Genomic DNA, 27,923 nt, shown 5'->3' with positions numbered 1-27,923 from the left:
CATCAAGAATTTGATCAGCTAATTTTTTTGATAAACTTTTTTCCATTAAAATGCGGTAGTTAAATGCTTAATAAATAAAGGACGAATGCTTAATAGTGCTTGGATTTATTTTCCCTATAGTGCAATTGTTTTGGTTTTTGCCTGTGGAGAACTCTCTCTTTTCGTTTTGTTCTTCTTGTCTTTTCTTGGTTGACTCTTAGATTTTGGTTCCTGTGTTTGGTTCAACTGGACCGATTCTTAACCCGTTCGACCGGCCCAACAGAGAACCGACCGCAAAGAAAGATGAGGGAAAATGAAAAAAAAAAAAGAAAGAAAGAAAGAATTGAGATTTTAATTTAATAATTAATGTCACTCCATCCGAAAAAGAAATAAAAAAAAGAGTTAATATAAAAATAAAAGGGTAATTTACGAAATTACGTAAAAAAAATTGATTCTTTTATATGAATCGATCTGATTCAATAAAATTTTATTTATTTGTTCGATTTGGTATGATCGAATCCTAATTGATCCGTTAATGTCTCTCTTATGAGTCTCTTCATAGGTTTTATTTATTTATTTATTTTTTAAAAAATTACGATTCTATAAAACCCTAAAAATTTACTAATATTTTTTTTTGAAATATAATTCGTCCCATAAATAAATAATCAGAAAACAACTTTTCATTTTAATTATGAAAAATAGAAAAAAACGATAAGAATTTGGACGAAGGTCAAAAAAGAAAAAAAAAAAGGAATTTAATTACGACAGAAATGCACCGTCACACCGGCGTGGCGCCACAACTGCGTCCCGTGTTGCTCGTCCGTTAACTGCGTCTGTTTCTCGAGTCTCGTGTCGTCGTGGCTTCCGCCCGTTACGAAGCGACCTCTCGGCCGGCCGCGGAGTCCTCGCCACCATGGCCCGATACAGGCTCGTGGCCGTGATCAAGAACCCTTCTGACGAGGACTTTCTTGTGGTACGTCAGGCTCCGCCTCCCCCGCTGCCGGAGGAGGAGTACCGAAGTTTCGTGGATTCCGATCTCTGGGACTTGCCATCAGCGCCGCTGAACCCTCTGGGGGGAGATCGCCGGTCGGAGACGGTTGTCGAGGGCGCTTGCTCCCTGTTGGATGACCTTGATTTGGAAAAGTTCGATGTCGATTCCGCCCTCGATGAGGTAATTTTTGCTTCTCTTGTCCGGTTGAGCTAGGGTTACTGTTCTCTTGCTTTTAATTAATCTTTGGTGGAATAGTTTTTGTGTAACTTCAATTCAAGAAGACGGTCAATTGATGCTATATGTGTTGCAAAACCTAGTTGCCGTGATCTAAATTTGCTAGTATGAGTCTGCCGTACCGAAAGCCGAACTGATAGGAAGACTTGGTGAAGGATGGGAGAAGGGCCTTTGGCGGCATCGATGGTGGCTTTCTAGTGCTTCAACTCTAGGTGATGATGGCATTGGTCAGGTTGAAGTACTCATGCCGAACATGTGAACTATCAGCCAAAGAAAACGATTATTTCACCTGATACACACTCTAATATGTCTCCGGAGATTTTACATTTATGTTGTTTAGCCAGAAAGAAACCCCAAAGGGATCGTGGGGACTTATCAGGATAATATATCAATCAACAGGTATCACTTGTACAAATGTTTGATAACCAAGAAGTGCTACACATGCTCGCACATGTATGGAACTCATTTGTCTAATGCCAGTGAATCAGGTGAAACCCATCAACATGGTTCTGCTATTTGATGGTAACGTGTTTTTAAACTGATTTTACCAACATGGGTACTTATGTCATCCATCATCACCTATGCTATGATACTATCTCATGCTGTTTAATAAGATTCTGATGATGATCGATCTCTATGTTCTTTCAGTTTTTCAGTTCCTTGTATGGATGTACTGCTCTTTAATTTCTTTGCTGTAATGGCATTTTGGTATTTAATATACTTGGATGATTTGACCCGTAGCAACTCTGCTGTGTCATTTTGATGCTATCTTTATCTGCTTTTATGAATTTATTTTCCATGGAAAAGTAGTTGTATCCATGGAAAACATACATTTGTTTGTCTCTTACCTGTACCGTACATCCTTTTTCACACAAATGCTTGTGTGTAGGTTTTATCACCATCCTATCTGGAAAGCCCACTCGAAGGACGATGGTCGGTATGGAAGTTTGTCAAAGAACCTGAATTTGGTCCAGGACCACCTGTCAATGTACTGTTTATACTTGGAATTGTAAAATCAAAGGAAGGGATCTTAAAAGGTACTTGTATATAACTAGACATGATTTCCTAGAATTTAGCATGATCTTGAAAGTTTATATAAATTTAGAAATGTTCGGTTCAGAACCCTGCATAGGTTTGAATTGAATGATGTAGTTATCATTGCATTATGTTGGTTATTCATCTGATTTAACATCAATTCTTCATTAAGAAAATAGCTGAAGATGGTATGTTCTTTAAGAAAATGCTTGATATAGGTTAGGTTTGACTTTAAAAATGAAGACCCAAAGAGGAATAATGAGGTTCCTGGTGGTTTAGGCTGTTCCTACTGAGTTGACGTTGTTCTGCAGAATAAAAATCTAAACCCATTTTGGGAGTTTAGGAACTTATAACCTGTTAGTGCAAACACCCTTGAGCCGTGGCCTCGGGGCCGACGCGGCTTGGTCCGAATCACGTGGTCGGGGGATCTCTCGGTGGCGTGTCCTGCCGCGGTCGGGAGCCCTCGGGGAAGGCGCCGTCGGCGGGCGGGGGCGTCGTCTTGGCACCTGCACGAAGGTCGGGTCGGTAATTCGGCCCGACCTCTCCGACGATCAAGTTAGCAACGATGTGGAGAGGATTTTGGAAGAAGAGAGGCAGCAGTGTTCTCTTCGTCGTTTTTCCTCCCTGTTTGTTTGGAACTCGGGTGTATTTATAGGTGGGCCTGGGTGTTACCTGACGTCACTGTTTGTAGGGGCAGGTGAATACTTCACGTGGCGTCTGACACGGCCATTGGGGCTGCGTGGGAGGCCGAGCTGCTGCAGGGTATGGCGCATCTCGGTCGACGTGTTCCCTAGCCTTGGCCGAGCCCAGAGGGCGAAGAGCCGGGCTCGTCGGCTGAGGGGTGGTGGCGTTGTTGTGACGGACGGGGTCCAGTCGAGGCGTTAATGCGCCTGGGTCGGCGTCCCGGGGTTTCGTTGACCGGGGCGTGAGGCGTTGGTTCAGGGTGGCTGGCGTCATTCGCATCCTGTCGCCATTATTGCCCTAATCATATTCCCCCCCGGAAAGAAGCTATGCGTCGGCAGTCGTAGCGAGAGTCCGAGGCATGGCTTGTGTTTTAGAGTTGGTCGGTTGCGGAGACACGGACCCTGGGGGTGCGGAAGGGGGTGTCGTCCCGAGTGGCGCAAGGCTAAGGAACCGAGAAGGGGCCGAGTGTGACTCGGGGGGGCAAAAAGTCGAAAGGCCGAGGAGCGGCCGAGCATGTCTTGGGTGGCGTAAAGCCGAAGGGCCGAGGAGCGGCCGAGCATGTCTTGGGTGGCGTAAAGCCGAAGGGCCGAGGAGCGACCGAGCATGTCTTGGGCGGCGTAAAGCCGAAGGGCCGAGGAGCGACCGAGCATGTCTTGGGCGGCGTAAAGCCGAAGGGCCGAGGAGCGGCCGAGCATGTCTTGGGCGGCGTAAAGCCGAAGGGCCGAGGAGCGGCCCAGCAAGTCTTGGGTGGCGTAAAGCCGAAGGGCCGAGGAGCGACCGAGCATGTCTTGGGTGGCGTAAAGCCGAAGGGCCGAGGAGCGACCGAGCATGTCTTGGGTGGCGTAAAGCCGAAGGGGCGAGGAGCGACCGAGCACGTGCATCGGGGCTCTTAAAAGTTGCCGTGTTAATTGCTGCCTCGTGGATGGGGTTTACTTTTACTGCACGTTTCCAGGCGTTGAGGTCGAGGGGGTCCTTGGGCGGCACCGCGTCCTCCGGGTTCGCCACGTCAGGCCTTTCCTTTAATTCGGGGCCCCTTTGGGCATTCTTCGATGCGACGTAACGGGCGCGTGCTTGCGCGAGTGTGTTGCCGCCCATTCTCGGGAAGCGATGAGGTGTTGACCCTGGCGGGATATCTCCTTTAAACGTTTAGGCGCCTGTCCTCTCCTCCAAGCCTTGCTGCTGCGCTTCCACCTTCGAGCCCCGCCATTGTGTCCCCAAGCTTCTTCCCGGCCTTCCGCGCGGTTTCTGTCTTCTTCTCGAGGTCAGTCGAGATGTCGTCCTCTCCTTCTTCACTTTCCTCCCCGTCTTCCTCTCCCTCTTCCTCTCCCGTGCTTAGGGCTGGAGGGGGCGGTCCTTCGACCTTGGCCGAGTCCTTTGACGAGGAGACGACGCGGTCGCTTGAGGCTTTGATGTGGCCGCATGACATCGACTCGACCGTGAGTGAATCTTCGCTGGAGGGACTCCGCGAACGTTATTGCGTCCCGGGCGATCATGCCCTCAGTGCACCTGAGCCAGGGCAGCGGGCGTATGACCCGTTCCCGAAGGGTTTCGCTCTGTCCCTTGATGCTCTGGAGGCGGGTTTGCGTTTCCCCCTTCATCCCTTCATCGTGTCTTGTTTGTCTTTCTGGCGGGTTTCTCCGTCTCAGGTGACGCCGAACTCCTGGCGTTACCTAGTGGTATTCCTAGGGGAGTGCCATTATGCTCATATCACCCCCACCCTCAGCCTCTTTCTTTCCTGTTACCGCTTTTGCAAGGGCTCGGGGGGTTACTTCTTAATGGCTCGAACTAGATTTCGCGTTGGGGGTGCCCCTTCTAATAACAAGGGATGGAAGGGGAGATTTTTTTATGTCAGCCGTGCACAGGATTGGGGCTTCGGGGTTCGGTGGTCTGCGAGGGTGATTGACAATACCCCTCCTTGTTTGGGCGAGGTGGATCGCCAAGCTCGGGAGAGGCTCAGAGAGATTCTCCCTAAGTCGCAGGCCATCCAGACCATGACCGAGCAGTGGTTGGTCGCGGCGGGCCTTAGCCCGGTGCCTCAGGGTATGTCAGTGACATTTGTGTCGGGTGTTCGTGCGGCTGATTTTGGATGCTAACATTTTCCATTTCCTGTAGAGATGGTGAACCTCTGGTCGCTCCTGGGGGATCCGGCGTCGCAGCTTCCTTCCCCGACTCCGGAGACCGAATCCCAACTTCCACAGCCGGCTTCGGCAGCCGAATCGACACCCCCTCCCCCGGCGCCGGTTATCGAACCACGGCCGGGCATGGAGGGTGCCCCTTTGGAGGTGGGGGACGGGCGCCCTTTGAAGAAGGCGAAGACATGTGCGTCGAGGGGGCCGGGAGCGAGCTCTCACCAGGGTGGGGTCGGGCCTGGTCGGCGTGCGGCGGGGAAGGGGCCCCAGCCCGTTTCCGTGCGTGACTTGTGCCGACTCCCGGCCGGGGACGGGGAGCCGTTTCTGACGCGGCTGGTCAGCGAGATCCCGCGTGGTGAGCCTCGCGAGCCGCTGGTCGCCCGTTGGGAAGGTCTTTGCCGGGGGGATAGGGTGTGGGCCGGAGGGGATCCCTCTGCGGCGTTCCTGCGAGGGGCGCTCCATCCCGACCTGGCTCGGGATTTGTACACCCTGTCCTCGGAGACGCTCCTCAGCAAGTCTGCTCAGTCGCTGGTCTGGGTAAGTATACCTTTCTCTTAGGGTTCGGCTGCTTGGTACCGATTTCCTTGACCCATTCTCTTCTTGCAGGGTCTCCATTATGCGACGGCCCTGATGGACAGGGTGCGAGATGCCGGCCGTACTGTTGGGGGCCTCGTCAGTCGTAACACCGAGCTCTGCCACCAGATGGCGGAGATTCGGGCCAAAAACGGTCCGGAGGCCGTGGCGGCTGCCGAGGAGCGTGCCTCGGGTTTTGAGGCGGAAGTGGTCCGTCTCCAGTCGGAGCTTGAGGCCTCCAAAAAGGCCAACGACGCCTTGAAGGAAGCCAACGAGGAGCTCCAAAAAGTGATGCGGATAGAACGGACCGAGCTCCGTCTGGTGAAGGCAGAGGCGAGTGCCCTTAGCAAAAAGCTGGAGGGCGCGAACGCCGAGGTAAAAAGGGCCTCGGACGCGTTGGCGGAGGAGACCCTGCTTCGACCCCTGAAGGACAAGGCGCTCATCGAGGCGTACAAGAGGTCGGAGGGGTTCGAGCTCGGGCTGACGCGGACGGGGCGGGTATCCTTCGAATACGGGTATCGGGTCGCCACGTCGCGCTTCCGTGCTCGGCATCCTGGTCTCGAGGTAGACGAGGACCCCTTCACCCCACACTCCGCGGACCGAGGTGTGGATATGCCCGAGGAGGTTCCCTTCGACGACCGCCTGGAGGTCCCCCGCCAGTAAGGACGGGTTTCTTGTATTTGTCGCATGCGGCTTCCCGTGCGCTAAGTTTTTGTATTTCCTCTGGGTGCCGAGTCTTGTATCTCGGCTCCTTTTTTGAAATAAAGGAAGCTTTCTACCATTCTTGTACTGTCCGGCCAAAGAGGCTTTTTGTTTGGTGGAGCGAACTTCCCTTGTTCTAAACAAAAAATTTCCTGAGGTTCCGGACGTTCCAAGTTCTCGGCAAGCGGGACCCGTCCATTGTCGTGAGCCTGTATGTGCCTGGTCGGACCACCTCGGTGACCCGATAAGGTCCTTCCCAGTTGGGGGCCAGCTTCCCCCTAGCCTTGGTCGGGTCGCTGACTTCGGCCCTTCGTAGAACTAAGTCGTTCATTTTGATAGGCCGGGGTCGTACCCTGCGGTTGTACACCCGGGCAACGGCTCTTTTGTAAGAAAGATCCCTCAGGTGTGCGTCGGAGCGTCGCTCCTCGATCAGGTCCAAGCCGGCGCGTAGTCCCTGGTCCGATGTGGTCTCGTGGTACTCTTCTACTCGAGGAGTAGGAAATACCACCTCGGGGGGTAGGACGGCCTCGGTCCCGTACGAGAGACTGTAGGGTGATTCCCCGGTGGCTGTTTTGGGGGTGGTTCGTAAGGACCACAAGATGCTGGGTAACTCCTCGACCCAGGCCGTTCGGGAAGCTGATACCCTTTTTTTGAGCCCGTCCAGGATAGATCGGTTTGTTACCTCGGTCAGTCCATTCGTCTGGGGGTAGGCTACCGAGCTGTGTTTTAACCAGATTCCATAGTTAGCGCAGAATTCTTGAATCCTTTTGCCGGCAAATTGGGTCCCGTTGTCCGTGACGATGGTCCTGGGTAGGCCGAACCGGGTCACGATGTTTCTCCATATGAACTTCTTGATCTGCTGCTCGGTGATCGTCGCCAGCGGTTCAGCTTCCGGCCATCTGGTGAAGTAGTCTATCGCGACCACAATATATCTTCTCTGCCCCGAGGCTGGGGGGAAGGGGTTGAGGAGATCCAGCCCCCATTGCGCGAACGACCACGCGCAACTGATGGGGGAGAGCGGCACCGCCGGCAGTTGGGGGGTCCGGGCGTGCCTTTGGCACGGGCCGCACTTCTGTACGTAGGCTTTCGCGTCCTGGACCATGGTGGGCCAGTAATAGCCTTGGCGGAGAATTTTGCAGGCCAGGGTTCGGCCGGCGATGTGCTCCCCGCAAATCCCTTCGTGGACCTCGGCCAAGACTGTTGCTGCCTCTTCTGGTTCGAGGCACCGCAGAAGAGGGTGGGAGAAAGACCGCTTGTACAGCCGTCCGTTCATTTCTGAGTACCATGCCTGGTTTCGGCGGATACGTCGAGCCGCGGCTTCGTCGGTGGGGAGGGTCCCATCTCGTTTGTAGCGCAGCATGTCCCCAACCCAGGTGGCTCGGGTGTCGGCCGCGGACACGCACGAGACCGGGATAGAGCGGGAGGGGAGCTCCTCGATTCCGAGGGCGGTGCCCGGGGGTCGCTTCGAGGCTAGCTTGGCCAGCTCATCGGCTCAGTCGTTCTGATGTCTTGGCACCCTGGATACCGTGAAGTGTGCGAAATAGGAGGCTAGGTTTTTTACCTCTGCTACGTATTTTGCCATGGTGGGTTCTCTGGCCTCGTATCCGCCGTTAAGTTGCTCGGTCACCAGCTGCGAATCGGTAAGGACTTCGATGGCGTTGACCTGCATCTCGCGGGATAGTCTGAGCCCCGCCAGGAGTGCTTCGTACTCTGCTTCGTTGTTGGTAGCACGGAACCCGAAGCGGAGGGAACGCTCGAACGTCAGCCCATCGGGGGCGGATAGCACGAGTCCTGCGCCGGCCCCCGTTGATCTGGACGAGCCGTCTACCTGTAGGACCCATGTTCCGCCTAGTTCATTGGGAGGCTGCCCTTCAGCGTGGACGAGCTCAGCGATGAAGTCGGCTAGCACCTGCGCTTTAATGGCGGTCCTGGGTGCGTAGCGGATGTCGAACTCCCCGAGCTCGACCGACCATTTGAGGAGTCGACCTGCTATATCGAACTTTGACAATACTTGACTGAGGGGTTGGTCGGTGATTACCTTGATCGGATGAGCTTGGAAGTAGGGGCGTAACTTTCTGGCCGCCAACACGAGCGCGAGGGCGAGCTTCTCGATTGGGGGGTATCGCTCCTCGGGCCCGTTCAGGACGTGGCTGGTGTAGTAGACGGGGAGCTGTTCGCCAGCTTCCCTGATAAGGACGGAGCTAACCGCATGTTGAGAGGTTGCCAAGTAGATGCCGAGTTCCTCCCCGACGGTGACTGTCGTGAGGCGGGGAAGGTTGGCTAGGTGTAGCTGGACTTGCCGGAAGGCTTCCTCACACTGGGGCGTCCATTGGAAATTCTTTGGGCTTCTTACTGCACGAAAGAAGGCGAGGCAGCGATCGCCCGACCGGGACAGGAATCGGGATAGGGCTGCTAGCCGTCCATTCAGTCGCTGTAGGTCTTTAAGCGTTCGGGGAGCCTGCATGTCGAGGATTGCCTGGACCTTTTCTGGGTTGACGTCGATTCCCCTTTCGTGTATGATGAATCCAAGGAACTTTCCTGACCTGACGCCGAAGGCGCACTTTGCGGGGTTGAGTCGTAGACCATAGTTTCGGAGGGTGGTGAATGTTTCTGCCAAGTCTGTTAAGTGATCTCCTGAGACGCGGCTTTTCACAATCATGTCGTCCACGTATACCTCTATGTTTCGCCCTATCTGTGGGGCGAATATCTTGTTGATGGTCCTCTGGTAAGTTGCGCCTGCGTTCTTCAGCCCGAACGGCATTACTTTGTAAAAATATGCTCCTAGGCTGGTGATGAAGGCCGTGTGTTTCTGGTCCTCGGGTGCCATTCGGATCTGATTATATCCGGAGAAGGCGTCCAAGAATGAGAGGCGGGCGTGCCCCGTGGTTGCGTTCACGAGCTGATCGATTCTCGGGAGGGGGTAGCAATCTTTAGGGCATGCCCGATTGAGGCTGGTGTAGTCAACACACATTCGCCAGCTCCCATTATGCTTTTTTACCAGAACTACATTGGACAGCCATTGCGGGTACTTGACCTCCTCTATAAAGCCAACGGCGAGGAGCCGTTTCACCTCTTCGCGGATGGCTTGCTGCCTTTCCGGGGCCTGGGGTCAGGGCTTTTGTTTCACCGGGCGGGCTTCCGGCGATATATTGAGGCGATGTTGGGCCGCCTTTGGGTCCACGCCGGCTGCGTCGGATGGCGACCAGGCGAAAATATCGGCATTCTCTTGTAAGAGTCCGACTAGTTGCTCCCGCTCGCCCTGGGGCAGATCCGAACCGACCTTGATGGTTTGGTCCGGGCGGTCCTTTCTTAATGGTACGTCGTAGGTTGGGGCTGACGGCTCGGGGTGCAGACTTGGCCGCTTCATTTCTCTGGGATCGTCCAGGGGTGCTTCGGCCTTCGCCCTCTTGTGTAGAGAAACCGCCGTTAGGTAGCATTGCCTGGATTCCCGGGGGCTTCCCCAAACTTCTCCCGTTCCTACGTGGGTCGGGAATTTCACAGTCTGATGGTAGGTGGAAACCAGGGCTCTGCTTTTGTTGAGGGAGGGGCGGCCGAGGATGGCGTTGTACGCTGTGGGCAGGTCCACTAACAGGAAGGTGGACATCACTGTTTTGGCCTTGGGAGGGGTTCCCAGAGTCAGAGGTAGTGTGACTGATCCCAATGGTGTGACCGAGTTGCCAGTGAACCCCGTGAGGTCCGAGCGGACAGGTTCCAAAGCTTCTTCCGTAAGCCCCAGCTTTTGGAAGGCGTCGAGGAACAATATATCTGCCGAGCTTCCAGTGTCAATCATGATCCTTCTCACCTGGGCATTGGCGATTCTGGCCGTTATCACGAGTGCGTCATCGTGCTCTTGTCGCTCGGCGCCTTCCGGGGGAAATGCGACCCGGGGGTTGGGGGTTCCACGGGGGCCCTCGTTCCTGGCCCGGCGGGCGTAGGCTTTCCTTCCGGACATGCTGTCCCCCCCGGATGCTGGGCCCCCTGTGATGACGCTGATCAGGCGCTCGGGGGGGTCGGTCAGGCAGGGCGGGGGGTCACTGCCTGTCTGTACGCGCGGGTCGAGACGCCCCTCGCGGCGGAGCTCATAGATTTGCCGCGAAAGCTCGCGGCATTCCTCAGTGTCATGTCCGTTTTGGCGGTGGAAGCGGCAGTATTTTGACCGGTCGGCCAGCTCTCGCGGATTGTTCATCGGGTAGGGGGTTTTGAGCAGTCCCCTTTCCCTGATCTGGAGAAAGATCTCTGTTCGCGATGCGCCCGTCGGGAGCGGGCGGGATCGTAGCGGGGGAGGATCAGGCTGGTGGAGCTTGCGTCTGGGAGGGAGCTGTCCCTCAGCCGGCTCTGGTCTTTCCCTCTTGAATTCCTGTCGCTTTCCCCCCGTCCAGGCTTCGACTTCAACGAACTGGTTCGCGCGCTGGAGCATCTCGGGGACCGAGGTAGGGGGTCGCTCGACGAGAGACCAGAAGAGTCGGGAGGGACGCAAGCCTGTCACGAACGCCTGCATTGACAGCGAAGGGTGAGCGTCCGGGAGTTCCCGGACCCTTGCCGCGAAGCGATTTACGTAAAGGGAGAGGGGCTCATCCTCTTTCTGGCTGAGTCCGAGGAGGAACGCCATGGAAGGCTTCGGGCGTGCACAAGCTATGAAGTGGAGCTCGAAGTCCTTGGCGAGCTGGTCGAATGAGGCGATCGTCGCAGTCTTCAAACCTCCGTACCATGCGAGGGCCGGTCCTCTCAACGTGGTGGGGAATGCCCTGCTCATTAGGGCGTCCGAAGTTCCGTATAACGCCATCTGGGCCCGGAAGGCCGCTGTGTGGTCGGACGGGTCGGCGAAGCCATCATAAGTGTCCAGGGGGGGGAGTCGGAAGCCTGGGGGAATGGCATGCTCTAGTATCTTTGGAACAAACGACGATCCCTGATGCTTGGCTTCCGCGGGCCCCCCTGGCGACCCGGCACGGATCTCCTTTTGCACATCGTCAAGCCGTTGGTTGACGAGGCGCAACTGAGCGCGCAGGGAATCCGCGGAGCTTGAGGATAGCGCCTCCGGCTCTGTACGACCTGGGAAGAGCATCGCCTGTTCCCCGGGCTGAGATAGGGGCATCCGAGGTGACGTGGGGGGCTCTCGGGGCGGGGTGGGAGCTCGGGTGGGCGCCCCTTGTTGATACGACGGTTGGGGAACCGGGGGCCGCGATTGGCGAGAAACAAGGGGGACAATGGTTTGCACCATGTCGGTGAGTAGCTGGACCTGGTGAGTGAGGTCGTGGAAGGCTTCGGACGAAACGAGCGACGGGTTGTCGGGGCCCCCTTCGGGGGGCAACAGGCCCGGGTCGTTGAAGATCCGCCAGTAGCGCTCCGAAGCCGTAGCGGGACGTTCGTCCCGAGGTTCTTGAAGCGGGGGGAGTTCCCTCGTTCCCTCGGTCGCGTATGGCCCTCCAATCGTGAGTCCGACACGACCATCCCGATGATCCCGCGACATGCTGGGGGCCCTCCTTCTAGCGCTAATATGTTAGTGCAAACACCCTTGAGCCGTGGCCTCGGGGCCGACGCGGCTTGGTCCGAATCACGTGGTCGGGGGATCTCTCGGTGGCGTGTCCTGTCGCGGTCGGGAGCCCTCGGGGAAGGCGCCGTCGGCGGGCGGGGGCGTCGTCTTGGCACCTGCACGAAGGTCGGGTCGGTAATTCGGCCCGACCTCTCCGACGATCAAGTTAGCAACGATGTGGAGAGGATTTTGGAAGAAGAGAGGCAGCAGTGTTCTCTTCGTCGTTTTTCCTCCCTGTTTGTTTGGAACTCGGGTGTATTTATAGGTGGGCCTGGGTGTTACCTGACGTCACTGTTTGTAGGGGCAGGTGAATACTTCACGTGGCGTCTGACACGGCCATTGGGGCTGCGTGGGAGGCCGAGCTACTGCAGGGTATAGCGCGTCTCGGTCGACGTGTTCCCTAGCCTTGGCCGAGCCCAGAGTGTCACGACCTTAGCTGGTTTTGCCTAAGGCGTGCGGCACCCTCGCGCGTCCGTCCGCAAAGGTCAGCCTCCCCGAAGCCTCCCAGTGTCCCTTAGGACCAACAAAAGAGAGAACGGGTTAAAGAGAACGACTCAATCGGGATCCACAAGCAAACATGTCCGAAAAACACTTCATAGACAATGCAAATTACAAACAGACTTTACAAGCTCTGAATAGTTGCACAACAAAGGGTAAAATGGTCCATTACAGACCGAAAAGCTCTCGCACGTGTCCACATGACACAACCTTTATTTACAAGCCTAAAGAGGCCACCAACCCAACTAACATGAGACTATTTAGCCTTCGGCCGCCCCTCTACCTGCTGTACAAGGCATGAACATGCCAAAAGACAACGGACAGACATAAGCATTACATCCAACATCTTGGTTAGAAGTTTGTCCGTTACATTCTCCCCCACTTATCCCTTCGACGTCCTCGTCGAAGCCTTTGTGAACACTGCAACTCTTCGCCTTTGCTGAGTCTTCAATCTTTTGCTCCAGCTTCAATGCGCCTCCTGGCTCCCAGCTGCTCTCCGCTGCTGTTTCTGAGTAGTCGAACCTTTGATCCGCCATGCTGCTTCAACTCACCAATGACTCTGACTCTGGTGTGGGGTTGGCTGAGTTGTGTTGATCCTTGTTGATTCCTGCGGATCCACCAAATGAAGGAAAAGACCATCCTTACTGCGCCAGTCTCTCAAAATTTCCACATGCTGCTTGAACTGGGTGGATGCTTGTTGGAGCTTTAACGAGCATCGCCTCGCAAACTTCTGAAGTTTTGGGTCCTTCCTCCACAAAATCTGCTCATTGACTCTTCTTTCGATTAGTTGTCACATCCAAGTAGGTTCGCATCACTTCCGCTTTCGATTGGCATTTCGTTGGGAAATGAAGCGAACAATCTACTCTCAGTAGCACTGATCACCGTCGGTGAGGATTTGACAACTATTGTCTTCCATTATCTTCGAAGGGTCTTTGAACTTGTGTAGAGCTCCTTTGCTGGATAGATAAGAGAACTGGGGTACTCGGTTTCGCCCATTCTCTTAAGAGTTGAGAAGGCAAAGGTTACTTGACTTCGCCCGCCTCCTCGAGGTTGTACTTCATGCATCGAGCTGGTTACTAGTCTTCGCCTGCTCTTTGCTCACACTTCTGAAGCACTTGAAGTGTTTGCACTCCTTGCGTTGAGTTAGCTACTGTGATTCACCTTCTCAATGCCATTGAACTTCTGGAATGCGAGAAGTTTTCACCCCAACTTGGAGTAATTCTCTGATAGATGAGGTCGCCTCTGGGATTGTACCGTCTTCTCCATCAACCCTGCCGCCTACTCAACTGAGTAGCAAAGGTACAACACCGCGTACTGCCTGCTTCGTTCCTTGGTCGTGCACTCTTGCATGACCCGAAGTCCTTCACTTACGGCTATCTTGATGAGAAACTTGTTGACACCGGTCTTACGAAGTTTCTTGGCCTCTGCCCTTCAGCCTTGTCTCGGTACTTGGAGATTGCCTCTGCATGCTCCACCTCCTCGGCCCCTTTCACGACCAAGTGCTCTCCCTCCGTGAGAGCAAGGGATCAATGACTTGCACGGAAGTCCCGCCTCTACGGTACCATGGCGCTGCCATGCCCATGGCCCTACTATCTGTCGCCTCGCCTCTGTATCCCTTTTCTTCACAAACAGTAGAGATGTCTCCGTGGCACTCCTCTGAGTCCACCTCCATTCTAACTGATGCTTGATTTTGGGTAGCTAAGTCCCTCTGGACTCGTCGTCGCTTCCTCGCCCCTTTCGACCCCCTGCTTCAACACCTCTGTGTTCTCCAAGCAGTCCGTTTGGTCGATGGAAAGACAGACTGCAACTCCCATGCATGGACTCTGCCATCACGTTGTAGAGTTTGCACCGATTCTGTTCTCCTTAGCTTCCTTGGTAGCAACGTTCGCTTACTCGACCTTGTCCACTGACTTGTCGGGCTCCCTTAAGCGAAAATAAGCTCTGGAGAAGTCCAACTCTCCAGCTGCTTCGATCATACCTCTGCATGATCAAGTCCCTCCCATGGAACTCACTAGTACTTGCATTCGAACTTTTCCCTTGGTGGAACCCAGCCCCCATATGCTGATGACCAAGGTTTTCATCCGATGCAAAATTCGGTGCACGCCCGGAAGACCCGCCTCTGCGGTACCATGGCCTTCACTCCATGAATCCATAGCCCTTCTTGTCGTCGTGTTGTTCACCAAAGCAGAGCTCCCAGTAGCTCCCGATCATACCTCCATATGATCTCATCCCTCACGGGACAATGTCGTGTGTGTCGCATTGCCACGAACTGTTCCACCACGATCCGCTGCACCATGTCGCCTCCTGGTGACATCTCCATTGCATTCTGATCTTTGTGGAATGAACTCGAATTGTGAACCCTCCATGTGTGACCTCTGCCAATACATCGCAGGGTTTCCTCCACCTTCGATTTTGTTCACTCCTTTGGCAATCGACCTTCATCCACCCACTCTTGGGTCACGCCTAGATGAAGCACCACTCTAGGACAGTCCGTCGCCTAGTAGCTCCCGAAGTCCACCGACTTCACTGTAGTTTGTGCACCATTGTCTGGATCCTGGGCCTCTGCCCCTACCAGCACAATCTCCGCTGCGCACTGCTTCCTTCATGGCAACTTGAATGGCAACACTGTGCTAAGGCCTTCTGAACCCAACTTCGCCTCCGCAAATTGAGTCGCCTTAGTTCCTCCATCAAATGCTCCTCCGAGATAAGGTGCATGTGCCCAGAAGCTCCCTTCGTCTTTGGCACCATGCAAGATGAGTCCGCTCCGTCAGAATGAAGGACCCATGGAACAACATGATCCTACCCTTGCCTCTGCAAGAGTTCATGTCTTTGACCTCTGTCTAAGGAAAGCACTGTGCTTTTACTCCATGTTCCAACTTCTCTGCTGGCTCTCTTCATGCGGCTTGGGTACTTCGCCAAGTTACACCCAAGTTGCTCCGCTCCTTGTTTTTGCATTGAGTCGATGGTGGCCCTCGCGCCCTCCATTCCACGGGTCAGCCCTCCCTTGAGTCCGATCTCCATATCGACTCTAAGTGTGCCTTCATTTAAGTTGCTTCAGGTCGCTCCCCCACTTGATCTCGCAATGCATCCACCAATGCATTCTCTCGAGCGAGATCATGCGACAACTCCTCGCCGCTTGCTCAGTCCATCGAGCTTCGTGAAGTTGTTGTTTGTGAGGTACTCCTCCTCAACATGTGAAGTCCGTCTCACATGATTCTCCCTCTGGAGTGCCGAGACTTATCCCTCCTAGATAACTGTCCCGTTGGAGCAACATCTCTCTTCGTTTCGGAGACCACCATCCCCTTGGACTACTCCGATCTGCTGAACAAGCTGTGCATTGTTCTGCCTCTTGCAAACGTAATTGCTAGATTGCGCCTCCACGTCAATACAGCCACCGCCGCACCCCTCAAGGCCTAGCAACATACTAAACTCGTTGCACACTTCAGCCTCCTCCGGACGTATCCTTCACATGACGAAGAGAAAGTTTCAATGCTCCATGGCGCCGAGTCTCGGTCGCCTTGGGATGGCCACGAACATTCCATCGTCCGCATACAAGCCCATGCATGAGTACCAAATTCTTCGAGTTAGCAATTCCCCTCACCTCTGTGAGCTTTGCATAACTCTTTTGGTCGTTGAACAACTCATTCCACCTTGGATGGTCTCATTCTTGCCAAGCGCCTCGCTTGCCTAGAGCACCATCAAGTATAGTTGTCAACGTTGAGTCGTAGCTCAAACTCAGCCATCCCAACCTTTGTGCGCTCCAAATTCAACCAAGCTTGCCTGTTCTCGTGGTGCCTCTTGCGCGAAGGGTTGGCCATTCCTCTGAATGCCAATCTCGGATGCTCGCTCCTCTGAGCGACTCTTTTCCCTACATCTCCATGCCCGTTTTCCCTCAAACGGTCGCGCGTGTGCTGACTGCCCTCAACGCAGCCCCGCTAGGTCCCCCACGTTTGCATGTCAAGTGTTTCTATGAGTGCTTGTCCCGCTCTGATACCATATTGTCACGACCTTAGCTGGTTTTGCCTAAGGCGTGCGGCACCCTCGCGCGTCCGTCCGCAAAGGTCAGCCTCCCCGAAGCCTCCCAGTGTCCCTTAGGACCAACAAAAGAGAGAACGGGTTAAAGAGAACGCCTCAATCGGGATTCACAAGCAAACATGTCCGAAAAACACTTCATAGACAATGCAAATTACAAACAGACTTTACAAGCTCTGAATAGTTGCACAACAAAGGGTAAAATGGTCCATTACAGACCGAAAAGCTCTCGCACGTGTCCACATGACACAACCTTTATTTACAAACCTAAAGAGGCCACCAACCCAACTAACATGGGACTATTTAGCCTTCGGCCGCCCCTCTACCTGCTGTACAAGGCATGAACATGCCAAAAGACAACGGACAGACATAAGCATTACATCCAACATCTTGTTTAGAAGTTTGTCCGTTACAAGAGGGCGAAGAGCCGGGCTCGTCGGCTGAGGGGTGGTGGCGTTGTTGTGACGGACGGGGTCCAGTCGAGGCATTAATGCGCCTGGGTCGGCGTCCCGGGGTTTCGTTGACCGGGGCGTGAGGCGTTGGTTCAGGGTGGCTGGCGTCATTCGCATCCTGTCGCCATTATTGCCCTCATCATAACCTTATTGCTTATATTATGTATTATGTGCATGTTGACAGACATGCTTATTTGATGACAATAGCATAGCTGAGATGTTGATCATTTATCATAGATCTAACTTTTCTCGGCATTTGAGGAAGGATTGTGGACATTCTTTATCTTTTTAACCATTATGCCTTTCATTTGTTTCTTGTAGGTTATTTCATTGCACTTAATTTATGGGTTTTATGTACATCCTTTGCCAACTTCACCATGAATTTCATGCTGGAGATCATTTTCCAAATATCAAATAAACTATTACCTTATCCCTTGGCAAATATTTTGTCCCAGGTAGCAGCATAGTTTCTGCTGATCTGTGTAGAGATATACTGTTTTCTAATACTAGTCACTAATTTATTATTTGGAAAGCAACAAAACAATTTGTTTGAATAATAGAAATTAATGAGTGTTTCTGGATTATTGATGTTGCTGATATAGACATGTGAATAGGTACTTTTCCAGGTTGTGTCTCTGAATAGTTTTTTCTATATGAAATTAGTCAAATCAACAACTTGCTTGAAGTTTTTTCTTACCCATTTATCTTTTAGATAATTGTGAGTTATGTTTGATCCTTGTGTTCTAATCCTTGGTATAGATCATAGTGCAGAAAAATCCTTTGGGCACGTACAACTAGATTAGGAATGAAAGTTTCAACAGTATCCAGAATATTAAGTGCTATATCAAGGATGTCTTGCTGGCACAGTATGCTGCCTGCATTGCTGTTAGGGATGTTCCTTTTGTGTTGGATGCATGTGTGTGTCCTTTTTCTTTTTTTTTTTTTTCGGTTGGGGTTGGGGTTGTGGTGGAGATTGTTGGAACTTCCGGCTTTGTTATTGTTGTTAATTGTGGTGGGAATTGTCAAATTCTCTTGCCTTTGTGTCCTTCATCAGATGTTTTCCTCCAGAAAAGTCACTTGGAAGTATGCTGGGAATGAAGGTAGCAACAATTTCTAACTAAGGGAAGTTGGTGTTGAAGGCTCAAAGCCATTTGTGGAACAAAGGGTGACATGTTTTTTTCAGATACTTCATATTGCATTTTTGTTTAGATTTTCTCACATAATTTTCATAAATAAACATAACAAATCAATTGAATATTATTTTGACAAAAGTAGGATGGTTAAAATTATGCCTGCCATAGTGGGATCTCATGCAGTTTATGTATTCTATTCTTGGATAAAGTTGCTCTGGTGGCATTAATCTTCTACCTTGCAGTCTTATACTTCCATTTAATTTTGTTGAACTTTAAGTGTACTTGTTTTTAATAAATTTATTAAAGAGTTACCAAAGCATAATATGTGTTGTATTGGATAGTTCTACTAATTCTGGTGAAGTTTATCCCACTTGGTTATCCGCAATTAAGATTTTTGAGTGTAAATGTCTTAAAAATTTTCAAGAGCTTGGATTAGAGCGTATAGCCATAGAGAAGCTTTGGACGATGAGTAAGAAGACATGGGAGGATTGACATATCTGTAAGAAGACATGGATCCCATGCTTTGTCAGTATGGACGATGAATGAAGAAGAGTTAGAAAGTGACGATAGGTTACAGTAAGTGAAGGTATCTTCTTCTTTTATGTCTGCAAAGTAAATCCCAAATTTATGACAAGTGAGGATATTTTCTTTCTCTTATAATTTGTGAAGCAGAGTTGTAAGGATGGACAGTTTTGTCTCTCAGATCTAGCTTAGTTACTTGGAACACTGCCTAGTTGACCCTCTTGCTTGTTATGTATTTCTTGGGTAATTTGCAAAACATACGAAATTCTTGTTTCTTGTTATAGTACTTTAACCACATTGTCTATTGATGCTTTCGTAGAGTCATGCCAGTGGTTGTCAAAAGAGAGTGCCTTGATGTTGCTTCAGGAAGTAAAGGCAAGTGCCACACGTGTAGGGCCTTTTGTATTCATGGGAATTGTTCCTGGCGTAGCAAAAGCTACCAATGTTTCAGCAACTTGCACCTTGCATTATCAGGTTCTCTGGTTCCCCCTGACTTTTTGCCATCAGATGGTTTAAATACTTCAAATCATCTTGTTCTTCCTTCATTAACTTTTTTTCCTTGTTCTTAAAGTTATCTTTATTAGGTGCATGATTCAATTTTTCACATTTACTATGAGAAATTGTTGCAGGAACTTAAATGCTATGCTACTGTTTGCCAAAAAATTAGGACCTCTTATTACAATCATGCCATTATTTGATGTCTGATGAAAGCATATGCCGAACAAGATTGAAATTCTATAATAAGCGATATGTTGAAATTCCAAGTTATTATGCTAATCTACCTATTTTTGCTTTATTTTATGAGGATACTTGTTGATATTCCTGTGTATGCATATCTGAATTTGTCTGATCTTTGTCTTTTGATTGATTTTTAGATTAAACAAAATAAATTCATATTTTACCTTTTATCAGACTTATAAGATATTTCTTTATTGTTCAGTGAAAATATCTAAGTTCTTATGACATCATGGTATATTATTTAATCTGCTCTTTAGCCTTTATACTGGGTAGTTGAATTTCTTCATTAAGTCAAATAACTGTGTCTTACACAAGAAATGCTGCTATATTTAATTGCGAACATGCTTTTGTATCAGGAGTACCCTCCAGGTATCACACTTGTGCCAATGAAGAGTAGAACTAGAGAGCCATTTCACACTACAAATCTGATTGTAGTGGTGGCAGATGATGCAATTAATGAACAAAAAGATTCTAGCTTTGTTACTTATGGAAATTCTCTGCTTGTTGATCCTGGATGCTCGTCACGTTTCCATCCTGATGTAAGGAAATCTCTTTTTTTTTTCCTGATGAAATTTGTTTATAGTTATTTTTATTAATGCTTCATTGTTTGATGATTAAAAGACTTATCACTCAAAACAATCAAAACACATGATTTGTAGTCGAACAATTCTTTGATAATCATTTTTAGTTAAAAGTCATAATTTTGTTATCACAACATACAAATTTTTATAATTGGAAAGTGCTCAGCAAGGGTGGAAATATGTAACTCAATCTTGTTCTTTGTTAGTCTCCTACATCATTGGAGCTTATTCATTCAAATTTACCATAATTTTTTTCGTTTAAATTGACCAGAATCCATTTTGATTTAAGTGTTGGTTAGTATATCTGAACTCTAATATACCTTTTGGTACATTTAATCATGTGATGGTTATGGAATGGTACGTTTTTTATTTGTACTGTGATGGTGGTCTATCGAGGCCATGGAGGGAGGACATTACTATGTTATCTTCAATCTCAATGTGATAGGAGTTCCACACTTTTGTCCTGTCATATTTATATCCATAGTGGTAAAGTTTAAGTGTCTAAAGGTTTTTTGGGCACATGTTGCTTCAGCATTGAGTAGGATTAAGTTACACCAATGACTAGGACGTATTGGACATGTAATTGGGATTATATTTTTAGCTTATATGATTATAATGTGATCGATGGTTGATTTTTGTATTGACACCATTTTTTATCATTATATGTGTAATTTTGGATTGTATCTAATGAGCTTATACAGGTCGATACTCATGGTATGTCATGTATCTCTAATTTCAGTTGATATTATAGGAGGACATACTAGTGAAGGGGTTTTGCTAAAATTGGTGAAGATAATTCTGAAAAGTCACTAATAGCATTGTCATCAAAGGGTGGGAGAATGTTATTTTTGGTGATATTATAAGAGGACACACTAGTCAAGGGGTTTTGCTAAAATAGGTGAAGATAATTCTGAAAAGTCATTAATAGCATTGTCATCAATGGGTGGGAGAATGTTATTTTTGGTGACTGCAATTATGCTATTGATGGCAAGTACTGATGATTTTATTAAGGATGTGTGACTCAGGTGATGACTAAGCATGATGAATGAACTTCAACAATCATCAGTCAAGAATAACATATGCACTCTGTGAAGCTTATATTGAGACAATGATCAAGTGATGGTGGCAATGTTTAACACTTTGAAGACTCAATCAAGGAATTTTTATATATGTATTTGATATACCATTTTTTGATTCTTTTTAGAATTATATTAAAATTTGAAAGGTAATTAAATGTCTTATAGACACATCGCACCCTCCATTGCACCTGGATGCATATGGTCCTCAAAATGGGAGTAACTGTTAGCATCGAAACCATTGCAAGGGATCCTTCAAGAATCTCACTTGCAAGTAACAGAAATTGCATCATTAATTGCTCAAACTAGAGTTTTCTCAGTTTGTTGTGCAAAAGAATTTCTATTAACATATGATTGCCCCTATAGATTCTCTTTTTCTATATTTTGTTTTATTTGTTAATCTACAAATGAAATGGATTGATTGTATCATAGCATTCCCTCTTACTATTTTCAAAGTGCATTGACATTTTTTTATATCTAGCTGTTCTTTTTCTCATTCTTATTTGTTCTCTGTGTTTCTTATTAGTTGGCAGATCTTGTAGCTAAATTGCCAAGAAAGTTAGTGGTGTTTGTCACTCATCATCACTATGATCATGTGGATGGTATGCCTTCCATTCAGATATGATTCAAATTTCACTATATATAGCTACTGTTTCTTCTAAGATATTACCAGTTTGCAACCCTACTTAAATATTGTCATGTTGATCGGGATGTGTTGATATGATTTAAAATGTTCTATTCCAGCAAAGCATCAGCTATGCTAGTCCATGTTGGAGTGGCCAATATTTGGTTAAGCTAATTTTTGACTTGTACTGATGGAGATAGCGGTGTGTTAACCAGCATGATGTGGAACTATACTGTGTCAGATAGGTATCAGTTTGTCTTCATGCCATGTTATGCCAATCCTTTCTCCTACTTAACATACTGTTAGGGGGTTAGATTTTTATTTCATTCTTATATTATATTTGGCTCTTTTAGCAGTGATCATTTCTTAATAAGGACATTATTTGTCAGACACCACCATTCTCTCTCCCTCTCTATGTATAGATTAAGTGTTCTTGATTATCCAAGAAGACATTCTCGTTAAATCGTCTTTGTTTTAATTTTTGACAAGAACTGATCATGTGCAACTCTAAATTGACTAGCTAAAGCCTGGTTTATCCTTGTTTTACCCCAAAACAAGAGAAAGCCTAGCTTGTTAAATCATGTCTAAAGGATCAACCTATACAAAAGATGAAACTTTATATAATTTCATGGATCTTTGACTTTCTTAAAGTACTTGTTGGGGTTTGTACATACCCTTACTTGTAAAGACAAGTTTGTTATATTATATTAGTTGTTCATACACCAAAAATGACAGTCTCATTTTTGGATGCATAATTGACTTGAGATCTAGGCAAACAAGTATTAGCAGCAAATATGTTATTGAATGCAGATCTAATATCTCTTTTTCTTTTTTTCTTTCATGATGTAGATTATATTGCTAGATCATTTACTTTCAGGTCTCTCGGTTATCCAGAAATGCAATCCTGATGCGGTTCTGTTAGCACATGAAAACACTAGTCGTCACATAGGAAGAGGTATAACTTTGTTTCAATTTTGGCTCTGTTGAAGTATATGAATTGACATTAAGCACACCCTATTTTGCAGTTTATCTTCATTATATATAGCTAGTCCTGATCGAAATGGGGTCATGCTACTGGTGCAAATGAAATAAAAAAACATTGAGTTTCGAGAAAAAGGGCCACGTTTTTATTTGCATGTTCTTTTTTGGATTGATTAGGAAAAGTCTGTAGCATACTGAAAATAAAAATTATAAAAATTTCTTAGATTGTCAAGCTTTAACCTTGTCACAATCCGACCCGATGTGGGGACAAGAGTTGGCACAGGATTGCATTATATTGACATATTTGCACCTTTAAGTTTGAACCCAAATTTTTGGATAATAATAAGTGTTCTTATATATATATATATATATATATTCACCGTGCTTTGCATAATGTGGCAGGTGAATGGTCTCTTTGTCGCACCTTGATATCTGGTGGAGAGAAAATACAAATAGGTGATCATCGATTTGAAGTTATCTTTGCACCGGTATGAATGTGTTCAACAATTCAAAGCTATTTCTGTGCTGAAAATACATGTGTATGTTTATGTTACGTATGTATGTCCACATGTTTGCATGCATGATCATAGGAAATATGTATCATTTTATATGTGTAGACATATATAAAGAGAAACTATTGTGAAGAAAGATTTATTAGTGAAAATGTGAAATATCACTAGAATTTAGTTGAGAAGGTTAATATATAATAGAGCTCCTAATGATGCTTCGTTCTTGGGAAATGGTTGTGTATGTACCTCTAAGGGATGTTGTCACCCAAAATTTTCTATATTGGTCGTATGTAAAGGTACAAGCCTACACTAATGTGTGGGCTGCCGTATTCCAGTTGAAGGCATTTGAGTTTTGACCGAATTTATCAAAATTTCATGGTTTTGCTGATATTTGAGTCAGCTCTGGAGTCCTGAGGGGGACTGCTTTTTTAAAATTGTCTATATTTCAAACATCACTAATTTTTCCAATATACTTCGCTATATGTCAAGCCCTTGACTTCTTTTACATGCCTAGATTTGATATCAACCATATAATTATTGGTCTAATATGCTTTCAACTCGGCGTACGTAAATGTATTATGGTGTCTTCTTTTACAAGACTACAATGGACAAAAAGGAAACCTAGTGACATGGTTTTGTAGATTATTCTTGTGGAACTGAATTCCTTAAGTTGGATATTGATGAGAATTCACCAGATCAGCTCTTTAAAATATTTTTGCAGTCTAATTTATAATACCTACTCTTTTCTTGGCTTATATGTACTTACCAAGCCACTCTCTGAATTCAGGGTCACACAGATGGTCATCTTGCTTTGCTTCATGTTTCTACAAACTCACTCATTGTTGGAGATCATTGTGTAGGGTAAGAATTTGAATACTATCAAGGAGATCAGTATTGTGGCATAGCTCTATCACAGAAAAAAATAAATTAGGAAAATGAAGCATGCTCACATCTTGTTTGGTTACATGAGAGGATGAATATTTCTTCTTTTTTTCTTAGCCAATTTTTAAATGTTTAAACAACTTAAGCTAAGGATTTCCTGATCACTCTCATAATAAAAATCTTTATTAGTGAGCTCCATAAACATTCATCAGTATTCTTGTGAGCATGAATCTCATGCTACTTTTTTCCAGAAGTATGAGTGTATAATTAGTATTGAGGAGTAGTTTGAGTCTTTGTTTTGTTATATTGTCCTTTTATGAAGATTTTGCCACTGGAGTTTTATTTCATTAGCTTTAGTAAGCAATATAATCAGTGATAAATATCTCCAGAGATTTATCTGAATTATGCTGTATAATCTTACAAATGATTACTGTTAAGAGACTCTAATTCAGTTTTGCTGTTTCACCATTCTGTTACCTCCAGAATGTAAACTCATTTATTGTCCTTTAGGGATCATTAAATCTATAGTGAGAAATCCCGTTTAGTGAGGTTATCATACAAAACATCTTGAAATGGTACCTGTGGCAAGAGACGCAAGCAATTGATATCTAGATGCTGAAATTTGACCTCTCTCATTGATAGGTTTGGCCAGATCATTTGTAACACAAACCAAGAGATCCTTTGTTGCAGTTATGTGAGTTATTATAATCTCCCAGTCATACAATGCCATAGGGTTTCCATGCACCCTCTTTAAGATCTACTATTCACTTGCCATTACTTAATCATGACTCACCTGCATGAAGTACAATACCAGGATTCAGAATTATTAACTCTAATTTTGTTCAATACACACATGGAGATTGTCTGTAACTTTAGTTCATGTAATACCCTGCGTAGTTGTACTCGGACTGTCTTATACTGGAATAGTTTATTATCTGACTAATTAATGTCCTTCACACCCACATAATAGTATTTGAAATTTAAGGAACTAGGTGTCCGGAATGAACTTTAGTCCATGTAGTACCCCTTCATTGTTGTGCTTCGTACGGTCTTATACTGGAGAAGCTTATCATCTGACTAATTAATGTTCTTCGTGCCCTGATAATACTATGAAATTCAAGGATCTAGGTGTCTTGAATGATAACATATTTTCTACGTTTATTATGATGATAACTTCTCTGTGATCTTTTTTGCCAATTTTTTTATATTTTCTCAGGCAAGGAAGTGCTGTTCTGGATGTAAGAGCTGGTGGAAATTTGAAGGTATTTATTCTTTGTAGAAGGTGTATGGCAAAACTAATTTCTGCTGGGAAATCTTTTGATGGTTATTATTATCTCTCACCATTACATGTTATATTTGGAGTTCCTTTATAACTGTATTTGACTTTTTTTATCTCCATGGTACAGCAATTGTTAACAAACTATCATATATCTTACCTCATCTTATATGACCTGATAAATTTCTGACATTTAGATATTTTCTTGTTTTGTTTTATCATATTTTTTAATCACTTAATATTAGAATTGCCTTTGCTCAACAAAATTATTTTGTTTGCTTTCTGACAAGAGCATGTCAGTTAGGAGTTTAAATGTTTGGATGTGCAGGATTATTTCCAGACAACTTACAGATTCTTGGATCTCTCACCACATGTTTTAATTCCAATGCATGGTAGGATCAACCTTTGGCCAAAATGGATGCTTTGTGGATACCTCAAGTATGACACTGGTTACTGTATGCATGTCCTGTTAAGTAATTTTGACATCATTCTATTGATTAATTTAATGCTTCATGTCATGGACCAAATCTGTTCAATAGTTAAAAGGGGCACCCATTAGATAAAGTGCCTGCAAAGGTACCTGGAACTAATGGTACTTCCATCACTTTCTGGGAATTTTTCATGTAGAAAGGTCATGCTTCCTTTCTTGTGCTTGTATTTGTGCTACTGCAAATTAGAGGAATTGTCAATTTAAGAGATAGATTTTTGAGATTTTCAATATTCTCATCAACAAATATGGGAGAGGACAACTATTGTTTTGATTGTCGGGACTTGGTTTATGTTGAATCATATTTGTTTCAGTTGATATGATTATCTTAAGCTGAAAAGCTAAAATATTCTTTTAATCTTATTCTGAGCACTCAGGTATGACTCATCTTTGTCTAGAAGACTAAGGTCGACTCCATTGTCAAAGTAGCACATAAACTAAATCAAATTATGCTTTGAACTTACAAAGTCAATATTTTTGCATAAAAAATAAAAAAAGGTTTAATGATTATACCTTCATTTTGCAGGCACCGAAGAGACCGGGAATTGTCCATTTTGAATGCCATTGAAAATGGATCAAAAACTTTATTTGATATAATTTCTAAATCATATGCTGATGTGGATATCAAATTTTGGCTTCCAGCTTCTTCGAATGTAAGAATTCATGTGGATCATCTTGCCTACCAAGAGAAGCTCCCAAAGGTAATTTCACTGCGTTATTTATCAAATTCCCTACCAAGAGAACATGATGCACATCTAGAAGTGCACCATCTTGACTCTGGACCTCTCTTGCCTCCTTAATGTGTCACCTTCACCCCTCATGTCTTGATCATGATTTGAGCCACGACATGAAGCAGAATGCTTTCTATTACTAAAAACTGATGACCAAGTGGTGAAGCTTGTGACTAGTTCTTGTTGTGATTGGTTGGTATTTTTAGCCATGAGTTACAATTGGCTGTGGTTATTAAGGCCTAACTGATAATTGTAGGTTTTAGTATATTTCAAAGTGTTATTTCCATTGAATGGTTCATATACTCTTTAGTCATTGATTAATTTTGTCTAAGCCATGAGTTACAATTGGCTGTGGTTATTAAGGCTTAATTGATAATTGTAGGTTTAGTATATTTTGAAGTGTTATTTCCATTGAATGGTTCATATACTCTTAGTCATTGATTAATTTTGTCTGAACCATGAGTTACAATTGGCTGCATTTATTATACTTAATCGAGAACCGTAGGCTGCAGTAGATCCCCAACTGTTTTTCCATTGCATGTTTTATATACTGTTGAAGCATGCAGGATTTCTCCATGGAAGATTTCATTCACAGTTACGAGATGTTCCTTGAAGAAATGGGTGTTAGCAACACACAAGAATAAATCAATATGAAGCTTGTCGGATTTTCTCCTCCTTTCTCTTCGATTATGGTTCGTCTTTAATGATGTCCAAGTGAATATATTGTAAGAATCCTCACTGATATATGAAACCTATAAAGAAACTGACTGGTGATGGATTCTTTGTTCATAAATAATGTCACAAGTCATTCTGTATTTGGTTGCAAATGATTGTAACTCGTATTATAGTATTCAGTGAACATTAATCCCATGCTCCTATATATGATAAACATTGACCACTAGGCTGTTCTATGATGAAGCGTTTACAGAAACAAACAAATTCCTCTTTATTAGAACATTAACCTCACCATTTGCATTGGTTATGCAGGATTTTTCCATTCAAAAATTCCAAGCATCCTGTGGGTCGCATTTTCTCTGTCGATGGTCGTGGACATATTTGAAGAGCCGAGGAATTGTTAAAGTGATTGGAGTTATCGGAGCTGCAAGTTTTGCCATTGCCTTTGCTGTAAAGGAGAAATTCAGTGGATGAAATCTGAACCCCTTTGTTTTGATCCACTCGCTTTGGTTTGATTTCCTCGTGAACTCATGAGGAACAGAGGAAACAAGTTAGATAAATGATCTAAGATGCACATGATCCTGATTGGGAAATTGTTTGCAGCGGAAACTATTACAAGCTTCGATGTGCATTTTTCCATTAGGTTTGTTCCTTCTTGAATTCAACACCTTCTTAGAGGTTGATTAGAAGCAACTCATTGACTTTAAGCTCATGTGGTTCTTCTCTAAATTTTGTTTTACTAACACAACAGTGGTGTAACTTCTTTGTAATTTGTTTTATGCCACTTTTCGTCGACTCTTTTACGTGCCATTTACATGTATGATACATTCATTGCAAAGAAAGATGTTCCAAATGCAATCATACATTT

At 46.4% G+C, this 27,923-nt stretch overlaps 1 protein-coding gene across 4 annotated transcripts; it reads left to right on the top strand.

Moving 5' to 3' along the window:
• Positions 1-764: 764 nt before the first annotated feature.
• LOC103991446 (uncharacterized) lies at positions 765-27,918 on the top strand. Of its 4 annotated transcripts, none has more exons than XR_010515046.1 (13): positions 765-1,150; positions 2,094-2,241; positions 18,814-18,968; positions 19,589-19,771; positions 21,416-21,491; positions 22,392-22,469; positions 22,898-22,983; positions 23,792-23,865; positions 25,103-25,148; positions 25,491-25,600; positions 26,176-26,350; positions 26,947-27,105; positions 27,368-27,503. XR_010515046.1 is itself a non-coding variant. In XM_009410916.3 (13 exons), the coding sequence occupies exons 1-12, from the start codon at positions 893-895 to the stop codon at positions 27,022-27,024; spliced, it is 1,467 nt and encodes a 488-aa protein (XP_009409191.2). In that variant the 5' UTR covers positions 765-892; the 3' UTR covers positions 27,025-27,072; positions 27,368-27,506. The 4 variants fall into 4 exon arrangements, 3 of the variants coding, with proteins under 3 accessions (XP_009409191.2, XP_009409189.2, XP_009409190.2); XM_009410916.3 differs by having other exon boundaries at positions 26,947-27,072; positions 27,368-27,506; XM_009410914.3 differs by lacking the exon at positions 26,947-27,105 and having other exon boundaries at positions 27,368-27,918.
• Positions 27,919-27,923: the final 5 nt, after the last annotated feature.

The sequence above is a fragment of the Musa acuminata genome, chromosome BXJ1-7 (genome assembly GCF_036884655.1).
Source record: "Musa acuminata AAA Group cultivar baxijiao chromosome BXJ1-7, Cavendish_Baxijiao_AAA, whole genome shotgun sequence".
Classification (NCBI taxonomy): domain Eukaryota; kingdom Viridiplantae; phylum Streptophyta; class Magnoliopsida; order Zingiberales; family Musaceae; genus Musa; species Musa acuminata.
This window is presented reverse-complemented; position numbering and strand designations above follow the sequence as displayed.

Excerpts from the sequence above, each read along its gene's own strand:
- LOC103991446 (XM_009410914.3), top strand. The coding sequence starts at position 893 with ATGGCCCGATACAGGCTCGTGGCCGTGATCAAGAACCCTTCTGACGAG. Across the intron at positions 1,151-2,093 it reads TCGATTCCGCCCTCGATGAG|GTTTTATCACCATCCTATCT; the intron begins GTAATTTTTGCT and ends GCTTGTGTGTAG. Across the intron at positions 23,866-25,102 it reads GTTGGAGATCATTGTGTAGG|GCAAGGAAGTGCTGTTCTGG; the intron begins GTAAGAATTTGA and ends ATATTTTCTCAG.